Source organism: Silurus meridionalis, chromosome 14 (assembly GCF_014805685.1).
Source record: "Silurus meridionalis isolate SWU-2019-XX chromosome 14, ASM1480568v1, whole genome shotgun sequence".
Taxonomy (NCBI): Eukaryota; Metazoa; Chordata; class Actinopteri; order Siluriformes; family Siluridae; genus Silurus; species Silurus meridionalis.
In genome coordinates, this window is record NC_060897.1 from 8,959,403 (window position 1) to 8,973,607 (window position 14,205).

Genomic DNA, 14,205 nt, shown 5'->3' on the forward strand with positions numbered 1-14,205 from the left:
TACAAATTTCGAACAAGTAGTTCCTAAATCACGTGTTCTCAAATGCATTATTATTATTATTATTATTATTATTATTATTATTATTATTATTATTATTATTATTATTATTATATTCCTATTTCTGTCCCATACTTTGCCCACCCTGTATTTATTTTTTTTTTTTTATTTCAGAGTTATAATAAAGGACTACAGTAGCATTTAAACTTTGTGTTGTGTTAGTAACATTGTGTATGCACACACATATATGTATCATAACATATATGTAACATAAGCGACTAAAAAAAGGTTATTTCACTAAAATATAATTCACCCCGTTGTGGTATGACCTGGCACAACGCAAAAGTGCCTGGTTTGTACTGGACAGTGGTGGACGAAGTAAACCATGTACTTGAGTTAAAGTAGAGATACACTGGGTAAAATATTACTCCAGTAAAAGTGCTCCCTTTAAACATGAGTAAAAGTACAAACGTATTTGCCTTCAAATGTACTTAAGTATCCAAAGTATTATGATTTATTATGGCTATAATGTTCCTATTATAATTTTTGTCACAAGACTCTTTGCTTCATCAACTCAATTTATGTGACAATACTCTAATGTAACTTCCAGCACATCAATCTATTAATAGAATAATATTAATTAGTCAAACACTGATTGATATCTATTTAAATAATCTTGAGCCACAAACCTTCCTTTCAAGTACTTAAAAAAAACCATGCAAATAAAGCCATGTGTGTTGTTTTAAGTGGAAGTCAGGAGCTTCTTCTATCATTTATTACTCTCAAAATGTTGTGCTTGCTTTTGAGCTGATGCTGAACTGTACGTTGGTGCTAAGTAGATACCACCAATCAAAACAAGTTCAAAACAGAGCACGCACTCTACCCTGATTGGTAGCTTGCTGTGTGATTGACCAGTTAAGTTTTTATTTACTCATAAATAAAAAAGAATGACTGATTTCTCAAAATGTAGTTGAGGAGAAAATAAGATATTTGACTTTAAAATGTAGTGAAGTTAAAGTCACCCCAAATGGAAAAGTACAGATACAGGAAAAAGCTACTTAAGTACAGTAACAATTACATTTACTTCCTTACTGTCCACCCTTGGTACTGGGCGCTATTTTTTGGGTGCATGTGCAGAACCAGGGAAAGCATTAGCATTGCGCTCTCTCTCTCTCTCTCTCTCTCTCTCTCTCTCTCTCTTTCTCTCTCTCTCTCTCACACACACACACACACACACACACACACACACACACACACACACACACACACATGCACACACTCAATTTCTCATATGGCTCATAACAGCAATATGTGTTTGTTGAACTATTTTGATTTGATATATAATGGGATTTGCTCCCATTCAGCCACAAGGTCTGGTGTGCAGTCAGCGTTCCTGTTTATCCCAAGTCATGCAGTATACTCTACATCTAGCAGTTAAAAAAAATAGTAGATGGCATTATTAATTTGTAAAATAAATGACTAAAACAAAATAGAAATTGTTCCTTTCTTTTGCAACCTCGTTTGTAAATCAAGTGACACCAAATACGATAAAGACTTCTGGCGTAGGAACAGCTGGTTGACTCGAATAAAATTGTAGGAACATTTCTTTTCTTTCGATAAAGTAATCTTTTCCCACTACATGAACACTAAATTAAAAGTTTACTGAGATAAACAAAAAAATTATGAGATTGGGATTCGCAGAGATCTTTGTAGAGCATTTCTATCTTGTACTATTGTACTTATTGTACTACTGTATAGGTTGTGCCAGATATAAACCATGCACAGAACATGTAACTTGAGCAATACTGTTAAGTGTGTTATTTAATTTGTGCTGAACTACAGTATAGAAGTGCCTCTGGTAAGGTTTGTGTAAATAATATAGTTACCTCATGCTGCTAATCTGTTCACAAATTAAATACAAAGCCTGGAGTATAAAATGCATTTTTAAATGCAATTCTAAAATTAATTTTAACAAACATTTATAAAAGATTGCAAGTAAACAATTATACCATATATTGTGTGCGGTAAGCAAACATTTAGCTCTGGATCAATGCTCCGACAAAATACGTGGTTTATATCATTTGTTTATGTACTATAAATATTGTATATATCACATAAGTTGTCCCATGACTCACAATTTAAGTCAAACTTAAAAAAAACCCAACAAAAAATACCCTTTAATTAAAATTAGGGCTGCTATTATCGATTATTTTAGTAATCGCACATTCTTACGTTTATTCTATCAATTAATCGAGTAATCAGATAATGAGTACTTTTACTTTATTAAAGAGCAATACTAACATACTTTCTATTATTAAATTCTGATAAGACAGATAAATTGCTAATCGGCCCAGAAAACAGTTAACAGAAGCTCCAGCATTTCAACTTGCTTTTAGAAGGATGTTCTGTAACTACTAGTTCAACAGTAAAAGTCCTGGGAGTTATTTTAGACAGCAACTTAAATTTCAAAAATCATATCACCTATATTACAAATACAGCCTCCTTCCACCTTAGAAATATTGCTAAGCCAAGAAACATGTTGTCTTTATTTGATGCAGAGAAGCACATCCGTGACCTCCAGACTGGACTATTGTAATGCATCACTAGGTGGATGTCCTGCATCATTAATAAACGAGCTACAGTGAGTCTAGGTCAAAATCAGCCAAAGTTCTCATTAGGTCGAGAAAATATGACCATATAACCCCAATCTTATCCCTACACTGGCTACCTTTTAAGTTTCGAATTGACTACAAACTACTGCTACTTACTTATAAAACACTAAATGGTTTAGCTCCCATGTATCTTTCCAGCCTTCTAAGACACTACAATCCATTACACTCTTTGAGATCTCAAAACTCCGGACTTCTAGTAGTTCCTAGAATAGCAAAGTCCAATAAAGGTGGTAGAGCATTTTCACATTTAGCTCCTAAACTTTGGAATAGTTTTCCTGACAGTGTTCAGGGCTCAGACACACACTCCCAGTTTAAATGCAGATTAAAGACATATCTTTTTAGCAAAATCTAACTCTCTAGATGCTGACCCCGCAAACATCCCGAACCATCTAGAGACGTACCAGCGCCATTTGGATCCCACTTCATGTGGAGTTTGGACATTGGACCTCTTTGAGTGTTTAAAGGCTCTGGCATGGAGAAGCTGGTGCCTCTATTTTATGAGTTGCTCAGTAGCTCCTGGATCCATAACTTTAAATGATTGTATAAGACTGTAGAAGGGACATTACTCATAATCACACATTCCAGTGCTCATGTTTAGTTCTCACTCTCCAGTGTTCTGTATCGTTTAAAGATTTATAATCACACTCTTGATATCACCCAAATGAGGATGGGTTTCCCTTTTGAGTCTGGTTCATCTTCCTCATAACATCTAAGGGAGTTTTTCCTTGCCACAGTCCCCATGGCTGCTCATCAGGGCATATAAGAAAGCTACAAGTATTTTATTATTGTAAAATAGAAGAATGCAGCATGAACCAGGTTCAGGTGATGCTGTTAAATTGTAAATGGCATTGTTAACCCCATAACACAATCAAATTCTATTAAACAAAATTAAAATTAATTTGTAATATGTCTTTACCCTAGACAGGGTTGTGTGTGATGTCAGTATGAACTGCAGTCACTGATATTTTATTGAGATTCTTGAAATTGTGGCAGTTCGGAACATTTCAGCTGGCTTTAGGAAGAATAGGATACTGCCGTTCTGTAAGAATGTATTTTGTAGACTGACATTTGCACCATTCTTTTAAATTCTGCCACAATCAGAATCCCAAGTGCCAATTCAGGCCTGCAATCATTTCTTCTTCTTCTTTTGGCTGTTCCCATTAAGGGTTGCCACAGTGGCTCATCCGTCTCCATAATGTTGTTGTGTGTAGCACCAGGGTTCAGGAGGAACGTTGTTTCATTTCACTGTGTACTGTGTCAGATATATATGGTTAAAATGACAATACAAGCTTCTTGACATGACTTGACTTGATATCACTCATCATCTGGCTTTTCCAAACCAACCACCAGCATGTTTTCCCTTACCACATCCATAAACCTCCTGCTTTGCCTTTCTACTGATATACCCCTTTACCAACATTGCACATGACCAAACCATCTCACTCTTGCCTCTATAACCTTGTTGTTAAAAATGTCTTACCTGCACACCCCATTTAATAAACTCATTTCTCATCCTGTCCATCTTCGTCACTACCAATGAAAATTGCAGCATATTCAACTCTGCCACCTCCAGCTACTGTCTTTTTGTCAATGCCACTGTCTCTAAACCATACAGCATAGCAGGTGTTACAACAGTCTTATAAACTTTTCCTTAGATTCTAGCAGATACCCTTCTATCACAAATCACTCATGCTTGACTGCTGACATTAACTACATTCCAAATACAAATCCTCAAAGCTCCTGTTCTTACTCCTTAATTTCATTCCCCTTCTCTCAAGCATCTACCTCTCCAGGCTCATCTCAACCTGCTCCCTACTCTCGCCGCAAATCACAATATCATTCGCGAACATCACAGTCTATGGAGACTCCTGTCTCACCTCTAGGAAACTGCTCAATGCCAATCCTTCATTCAATCCTATCTCAACCTTAAACCACTCTTTCATTCCTACTGCACACTTTACTGCTGCCACACTGTCTGCATACATGTCCTGCATCACCCTCACAAACTTCTCTGCCACACCTGTCTTCTGCATACATTGTCCTAACTTGCAGCACATCTTTCCCGGCTCGGCCCCCTGCCCAGCCATCAAACTCTTTTCTCCTTCTTTAGTGTCCCAACTCCTTATAAATCTTATCATATGCATTTTCCTTTGCTTGTGCCACATCTCTCTTCACCCTTTGTTGCACCTCCTTGTACTCCTGCTTACTTTAATTCTGCTTCACCACTGTTCCTCCTTATGCTTTCCTGCACTTCCTCATTCCACCACCATGTCTCTTTGTCTGTGTTTATCTTTCCAGATGTCATGCCAAGTACCTTTCTAGCTGTCTTATCATTCTTATCACTCCTTATCACTTATCACTTCTGCAGTAGTGGCCCAATCATTCAGCACCTCTTTCCCACCACCCTGCCCCTGTCTGACCTCTTCCCTGAATCTCACACAACAGTGTTTCTCCTTTAGTTTACACCATCTTATTCTTGTTTCAATCCTCACTCTTCTCTTCCTCATCTCCAAAGCCATCTTCAATCTGTTTCAGGTTGTATCTCATGCATATAATATAGTCCAACTGTGTGCACCTTCCTCCACTCTTATACGTCAACCTCTACTCCCCCCTCTTCTTAAAATATGTATTCACCACTGCCTTATCCATCTTTCAGGTTTACCCCTATATCATATCTCTTTCCAACCACCCCATTAAAGAAGAATTTAAACCCACCTCTAATGTTCCTGGCCTTACTCCCCTTCCACTTGGTGTCTTGAAAACTCAATATGTTTACGTTTCGCTATCTCTCTTCACCAGTCATTGTACCAACATTTAAAGTAACAACCCTAACTTTAACAATCCTTCTCTTCTCCTTATCCTGCTGCCTCTGTAAATGTCTTCTCCCTCTCCTTCTCCTTTGTTGGTCACAAGATAAGGTACAGATGGTATTGGTACTAAAACAGATGCTGGTACTGAAAATGATCTTGATCCTGATATATATAAATATACTGATTCTTATACAGATAATGCTACTGATAAGGGTAATTGTACTGGTACTAATATAGATACACTAGATAGCAGAGATAGAATATTTTGAAATGCTAGCCACGCTAACCCTATGAGCAGTTACACAACCATGGCATATATGTGCTTGCTGAAACAAGCTTGACCTACCAATATGAACACCGGCTATAAATACTGCAGTTCTTAATTGTGATGACTTGTTTCTGTGCATCTATATACTAGATAGATAGATAGATAGATAGATAGATAGATAGATAGATAGATAGATAGATAGATAGATAGATAGACAGACAGACTTATAAATAAAATATTAGTTCAGATGTACGCAAGGCACGATATGTGTAGAGAATGAGGGGTATTTAAATTGTGATGGTGATGGTGGTGGGCCAACAGAGAGGTGATTCAGAACCAGTTTCTCAAAGCACTTTATAACAATAGGGGTGAGTGCAACCGGGCGAAAATCATTCAGGCATTCTGCAGCTGAATGCTTAGGCACTGGTATGGGGGTTGTAGTCTTCAAGCATGTAGGAACCATGGCTTGCGCCAGTGATAGGTTGAAAACGCTAGTGAAGAACTGTACCAGTTGTCCAGTGCATGCTCTGAGAACACGTCCTGGCATCTATTTTGCTAAATGCTGAATAGACGTCCGTTGTTGAGTGACAGTGGACTGTGAGCAGTAGAAGAGTCAGCTAATATGGTGAAATATCCTATACTTCAATTGAAACGAGCAAAAAAAGTGATTGTGCTCGTCCGGTAGGAAGGCCCTGCTGGTTGGTGGAGATTGAGGTGTTGATTTGTAGTTTGTGATGGTCTGGATGCCTTTCCACATGTGCCTGGGAACAGAGTTGTGGAAGTGCTCTTCTATGTGGAGTTTGCATGTGAGTTTGGCTCTCCTAATACCCCTTTTCAGGTTGGCCCTGGCTCTGATGTAGTGTTCTGCATTGCCAGATTTAAAAGCAGCATCTCTTGCTTTCAACAGAAGACGGACCTCGGAGTTCATCCATGACTTCTGATTAGAAAAGCATTTCATGTGTTTGACAGTAGTGACATTGTCAATGCACATGTTGATATGGTCCACAACATACCAAACATATACACACTATATACACACACACACACACACACACACACACACACACACACACACGATAAGTGAACATTTTGTCTTTAGATGGATGATGTGATGGAATTTGTGGTTTATATTTGTTTATGTACTATAAATATTGTATAGAAGCACATCACTTCGTTAATTAGTTTCAAGACTCATGATTTAAGTCAAATAAATCATGAGTCGCTTGACTTGACTCTTGAAATAAACCCCTAAAAAAATTTCCTTTACAAAAAATGATTTTAGAAGGTCACTAATGCAATCAGTCAGTCTACAGTTCAATATTTTTTCTGTATTAATACACATTTTAATTGATGCTAATGTAAAGAAAAACAACAAAATTTTAACATAAGTGTTTAACATAAGTGTTATCAAGTCCCTTACACCCCCATTTTTTTTTTTACTTCCTTCACACAGACATGGGGTGTTGCCTTCTCCTAATAAATACAACGCCCTCTGGTAGTTTGGTAAGAGAATCACATACAATCCAAAAAATTATTCCCACAATGGGTTATTTTTTGCTGTTTGAGAGAAAATTGCATAAACTTATAATCAAATTGTATTTTTCCCTTTAATTATTAACAAAAATCACCACAAATTCAAAGGAGGTGGAAGTAAGTGAAGACATATTTATAAAATATTACATTATAATAAGTTAAATTTAAAAAGTTACATATTATAGTGTGTTTTATATTACATTACAATTATATACAGTGTTATTTATGAGCTTCAGAAAGAACTACAGCTACAGGTATTTTATTATTTGTAGAATAACATAATAAGTTCAGGTGATGCTGTTAATAATGTTATTGTTAACCCCATAACATAATCAAATCTTATCACAGAATTAAAATGAATTTGCAATCATTCTTTACCCTTTATACAGGGTTGTGTGTGATGTCTGTATGAACTTCAGTGACTGACATGGTAATGAGATTCTTGGAATTGTGAAAGTTCTGAACATTTCAGCTGGCTTTAGGGTGACTAGGACCAGCCAGCACCAACTCAGACCTGCAATCATTTCTAAAAAGCTTAAATCAGTTTTTTTTGCCAAAACAGAAAGCACAGTAATTAAAAAGTCATATGACACTGACCAAAGTAAAGCAATTTACTGGAGATACTAGTGGTGCTTACTTCCACTCAATAAAATTAATGTTTCTGCTAGTAGAAAACTCACACACACAAATTAAAATAACAATACACTTGTCATCTGTAACTTGCACTTGATCATGCACAATAATAACCATTTGGATGACATACCAAAAAGTAACTGCACTTAACTGGAGTGTTCATGAGTGTTTCGAAATATCTTATTAAGCAAGATATAAAAACCAATACAAAAACATAGAGGTAAAGGCTAATAACAATTATTACAATTTGTAAAAAAAAAAAAAAAGGAAATAAAATATCCAACTATACACTATTCACCGGTTCTCACTCTGGCACATAGTTCATGAGTTTTCTTTTCTTTGCAGTCAGCTCTTCCTTCATTGAGAGACTTTCTGTATTTGAAAGAAAAGAAATGTTTATATATAAATAGTACTGCTATTCAACACATTTTACTAATATCATATTTAGAATTCAATAATTTCTCAGCCAAGGACCCATAATATAAAATGTACAGTGTAACATTAATATAAAGTAATAATGCATTAATAATAAGTATTACTATATATATATATATATATATATATATATATATATATATATATATATATATATATATATATATATAGTTTAATGCTCATCTCACTGCTTTCTTCACAGTTTCTTTTATATCACAACACAGTAGCAGACATTTCATTTTACTCTGAAAAACCTTCATGAATTTAGTTGCCAACGTTACACTTCATTTGTTGGTCACTTTGAGTTATCATCTGCTGATTTATTTAATGTATGGTAAGACACAATGTGCTCCAGAATTAGGGACTTATGCTACATGTTGTGAATGCACATGACTAAGAATATGGGATTTTCAGTGGCTTTTCAGAAATGAAATGGGATTTATTTCAAATATATTTACAAATACTAGACAAAACATCACTAATAAACATTCAATATTTTTAGAAACAATCTGCTAAATTATAAATGTAATTATGCTTTGAAAATCCCTGGCTGAGAAATATTCTAAAATTCCTATAAACTTTGAAACTGGAGTGTCAAATCTCATTACCTCTGCTTGTTGAGTCAAACTCTTTCCTCAAAAACGTTGGAAGGCTAAAATATCCACAAAGTGCTCTCAGCCATTTGCTGTATGCAAATAAATAAAAAGGTACATTTTCCGGGCTACTTTATGGCATCACATTAAAAACAAATAAAATAGCAATTTCTAGTTCAACCTGTTAATGGAGCTCACTCTCTGCTGGCTCCTCTCCACCAGAAGACCGCTTTTTACACCTTCTTGATTCATCCTTGTTAACGCTTAAATGCCGTTCTCCTGAAAAATTAATAAACGCTGCAAAACACTGTGCAACTACTGTCTGAAAATATCGGGGCAGTACCTTGAACTCACCATGGTGGGTCATTCTGTGGTTTCGATAGCGGTATTTCTGGATGAAGCCCACATCACACTCACTACACCAGTAAGGCCTTTCATCTAAAATGTTAAAATTAAACAGGAACTAAGAAGCCAAGAATGAAACAAATGAATGTGTTTAGGTTTATAAATATTTTGTAGCTTATACTGACTTGTATGAGTGTATTCATGCCTGCGTAGGTGATAGGGACTGCAGAAGGTGGCGCTGCAGTGCTGACAGATGTGCAGTAATGAGTTCTGTAAGACATTCTCCTCTTCGTCTAAAGGATTGTCAATAGTCCGTGACTTTGTATAGAAACAGATACACATTGGAGGTAAATTGTACGCAGTGGGCGAACTCAATCTCTCATTTACATATAGGGACTTCAACACTGCTATTCAATGTTGAAAAAATGTTCAAAACTTAATTTGGACATACAAAAAAAATGTGTGACATACAAAATGTAGATAATGGTGTGTACAGCATCCAGAGACGTCCAATACAATAAGTCTCCAACTCTGTGGTTACAGTGTTGGAGACTTATTGTATTGGACGTCTCTGGATGCTGTAACAATACATTTTCCCTTCACATGAACTAGGAGACCCAAACATGTTTTTTTTTTTTACCCCAGTGCAAAGTTGGTTTACATGGTTTGGAGTGGAAGATCTTGAGTGGCCTTCTATTGAGCTCTTACTTTAACTTTATTTAACACCTTTGGGATGAATTGGAATGCTGACTGCACACCAGGTCTCATCCTACATCAGTCTCTGACTTTACTAAAGTCCTTGTGGCTGAATGAGCACAAATCTCTGTCCGCACTAATCTAGTGGAACATCTTCATGAAAGAGTGAAGGTTATTATAACAGCAAATGAGGACTAAAATTGGAATGGGATGTTTAAAAAGGACCACAAGAATAAAAAGTAGAATAAAAAAAAAGAAAAGGTGTACCTTTTTTTTTTTTTTTTTTTAAACGATGAATACATTTAGCGTTAGAAAATAGGTAATCACTTAATATCTTACTTGAGTTTCAACATGTAAGCTCTTCTTCCTGTTCTCTTCCGTATGTAAGTTCTGGCTGCTCTGCACAGTGGCAGTTTTCTTGTCCTCATTCATGCTTGTTTCAGTCTGATTGTAGGCAAGAGAGGTGCAAGTAGTTTTTTTGTCTGTGTGGTTATTCCTGGCCAAGCTGGTGTCTGGAGTGAGATCACTTTGTGAATTAAGATCAGCAAATAGTTGTTCACCAACTAACCCCAAGTCTTCACAAGGAGAACCTGCAGATTCTGGGTCAATGTAAAGCTGTGCTGCACTGTGACCAGTGTCTGAAACATGGCTGCTTCCAGACAGAGAATGGGGATTTTCCTGTTTGTCTTTACATGACCTAATTGAATTAGGAGAACTTTCTTGATTCAATTTAATTAAAGAGGTACTTGGCTGAGAAGCGACATTACTGAACGTGGGACTGGCAGTGCTAGCTTCAGCTTTGTATGGATATTTATGCTTGCATCTCTTCACGTGATTAGCAATACTCTTACTGCTATATAATCCAAGACAATAAACGCACTGCACAGAGTCCGTATTAGATCTGGCTTTGGCATGCTGTTTAGATGATGCTAAAGTTTTACTCATTCCCACATCTTTGTGCAAGAGGTTTCCTTTGCTTTGCAGAAGATCCAGTAACTGTTTCCTTTCCTTTGACTTCTTGTCATAACTAAGGGCCTTTGCTACTTCGGGTTCTTTGCCATGTGCTGAAAGGAGATGCTGCGTCATACGGAGGGATGGTTTTTTACAATATACACAGTAATGTTTTTTCTTCAGCTTTAATTTAGCTTTTCCTTTGCTTCTTTTCAAACCTGTCCAGACATTGGATATTGGTGAACCCATCTCCACATCAGAAATTGGCTGTAGGAGGAAAATTAGACTAGTTAGACATTGTAAGCATTGAGTTAAACTGTAAATAATAACATGCGAGTTAAGTGTTATATATGCGAGCGCAAAGTGTGAAGTTGCTCTATAAATCAGTCTGAAATAAACGTCTGCGAAATGTCTGGTAAAAGCAAATGCAAAAAATAAAAAATAATTGGCTTCCAATACTTCAAGTGAAGCATATAATAAAACCTGTTTATTTAGAACCTTCCTGATTATTCAAATATAATCAAAAGCACTCTCATATATACATAAATAAGCTTTGAGAACTACATACAAGTTTATAAATAAGTTTGGACTACATACAAATGCATTGGTGCAGTCAGAGTCGAGGTGTGTAGGGTACAGCGGGTCTGGCTGCTCTATTTTAATGCTTGTGCTTTCTTGCTTCAGCTCTGGGTTTTGACACCAGCCCTCCCAGGTCTCTGATTCGTGCTGCAGGTTTGACATACCATCTTGTTTTCCAAGGGACAGACCTGTGAAACATTGAAAAGCCTACATCAGAGGGAACAATACTACAGCCCTGAGGCACCTCAGTCCAGCATGGTTTGGTCATTTCCAAGCTGAATCAAATAAATGTTTAACTCCGGTCATTTTAAACCAATGTCCTGGTGGCGCTCTAATGTTTCTAGCTCCTGACAAATCAGATACATCCGTTGAACGTACTTGAGTATGAAAAGTTGAAGTACTGATCTATGAGAACTGTTTTTTTTTAATTATTATTATTATGTACTCAATAAATATTTCCTGCACATTATACCTTTTTAATAAAAAACTTTTCTTAAATGTTAATCACACAGTAAGACCCTTACCCCGTAGAAACACTTCTGCACCACATGGCTACGGTTGGTGTCCTGTGAAAGGTTCTTGTTTAATGCAGTTTACGAATTAATTTCAAAGTACAAAAGATCAGCATTTTAACACATTATGAGGTACTGAAGTAAAATTTGCACCAACTTGAATTTGAAGTAAAAATACTTCGTTACTCTCCACCACTGCATTTTCAACCAAGTTGATGGATCAGGTTTGTTAGAACAGAAAAATCATCCATACTGTGCTGGACCTCATATATACAGGTAGATATGCCCATCTTCTGCACAGTATATTGGTGAGAAAGCAAACAAGTCAATAATCAATTTACAGTCAAGAACATGACTTTAACTGCTCGTTTAACTTTTTACTTCTACTATTTAATTATTCCTCACTTTTTCAAAAACAACAAAAAAAATCAACAAAACAATACCAAGCACAACTTTTATATGTCCTGATTTCTTGCCACAAAAGACACATTTACCTGGTTTCTATTGAACTGATCTGCACTGATAACGTTTTGTCTGTACGCATTCAGTTTAACTTGTGAATGAAAGTGTCCTTCGCTATCCTGATGCCATCAGTCAAGCCTGGTTCAGATGTTTACTGTCTTTTCAAATCCAATCGTGTGGAAATTTTGCTTCTTTTTGTGTCTTCAGGGTTCCAACCACTATTGGTTTTTCAGCAGCATTACTGATATTTTAACTAAAATATCCAATTTAGGCTTTTTAAAATGTCAACTGGTGGATGTTTTTCCTCGCCATGTTCAAATTTACCTCCACATATGACCAGACCTTATAATATACCATGTTGTAAGGATATCATGATTGAGACTAACAGAAATGAACTATTAGCATTTAACTTGTTATATTAAGTTATAATGTGTTAGATTTGTCCATTGTTGTTATTCTGGAAATGTACTCAGTTCTGAGTGGGTGTGCCACAATCGAGTTTACTTTCTGAACCCTCATAGAAAAAAGTTTGGGCACCTTTGGATTAGAGGCCAATCCTTTTATTGTATTGCATTGCATTGCATTGGATCACAATATAATCATTGGTATTGCGAAATACTGAATCTTCAACTTAAGAATAGAAAGGCTGATGTTGACACTGGAGTGTCTGATCCAGGCCCAGTCTGATCACTTATACCCTAAATGACATGAGTCCTTTTTTAGTATTTTTTTAATTGTATTAACATTTCTATCATGTTAGTAATTTCTAGGATGAAAAAAATAAAGTTTTAAACAGTGAACAGTGCAGAAGGATTGAAGGAGACCATGGGACAGACTTTTCTCCATAAGCAGTTTCTCATCTACAGTAGTCATCTCATATTAACGTTTATAAACGCTATACATTTCTATTTCTAATTTGGGTTACATTAGTGGACTATCTGAATGTTGGTTTATCAAGTGTTCAAACGTTGAACGGTAACGAATTAGACTGAATGCTTCAGAAAGGGATTCAGTGTAGGACTGTTCACAAAAACAAACCCGAGCTCTCCCAATGGCGGACAGAGCCTCTCACACCTCTCTCTCTTTTCTGCCATTTATATCGACCTGGGTTTTTTTTTGGTTAGATTTGACGCCTCGAAAAAAGAACTGTGTTTGCATGGAAATAATCCTACCCGGATTTATTTCTATAAAACTCCATCCTGTGAGCTTGATCATTTCTTTTAGATAATCGTTGTCTTTGCGGATCCGGGCCGCTTCCTCCTCGTACTCCTGCATCATCCTGCTCACGGTGTCGAGGATCTCGTTCACCGCCGCCGACAGTCTCTCGCTCAGAAACACGTTCAACTCGTCTAACTTGGTCATTTTTCAACTGGTTTAGTCTTTCGTTAATTATTACAGAGTGTATCTCGTCTGATACATTCGCAAACTGACATTAATCCAACCCCGAATGGCTCAGTGTTAGATTTAAAGGGCACTGCATAGAGAATACGAGACATTCATTCTTCCCCCTTGATTCTCTACTGCCTCCTAGTGGACACTTGATCTCAATCCCAGACACTTCCATTCCTTAATCAGCCATTAGGCTAAACCATATATTGCAGATACCCCGATCATCTATAACATTAAGAGCAGTGACAAGACTTGGAAAACATGAAACATCTCGTTACAAGAGCACATTTTAAGGGATGGAGTTGATCAAGCAGCAAGTGAATAAATCGA

The 14,205-nt window shown here is 36.5% G+C and overlaps 1 protein-coding gene across 6 annotated transcripts; it reads right to left on the reverse strand.

Annotated features, from left to right (window-relative positions):
* Positions 1–7,877: 7,877 nt before the first annotated feature.
* On the reverse strand, positions 7,878–13,988 carry LOC124397264 (zinc finger protein 510). 6 transcript variants are annotated; one of them, XM_046866796.1, is made up of 9 exons: positions 12,182–13,801; positions 12,037–12,078; positions 11,531–11,700; positions 10,322–11,200; positions 9,472–9,604; positions 9,296–9,379; positions 9,123–9,220; positions 8,957–9,033; positions 7,878–8,285 (listed from the first exon to the last, which is right to left on the reverse strand). In XM_046866796.1, exons 3-7 carry the CDS (start codon positions 11,672–11,674, stop codon positions 9,126–9,128), a joined length of 1,335 nt encoding a protein of 444 aa, XP_046722752.1. In that variant the 5' UTR covers positions 11,675–11,700; positions 12,037–12,078; positions 12,182–13,801; the 3' UTR covers positions 7,878–8,285; positions 8,957–9,033; positions 9,123–9,125. The 6 variants fall into 6 exon arrangements, with proteins under 6 accessions (XP_046722752.1, XP_046722753.1, XP_046722748.1 ...); XM_046866797.1 differs by having other exon boundaries at positions 12,037–12,317; positions 13,659–13,782; XM_046866792.1 differs by lacking the exon at positions 12,037–12,078 and having other exon boundaries at positions 9,140–9,220; positions 13,659–13,988.
* Positions 13,989–14,205: the final 217 nt, after the last annotated feature.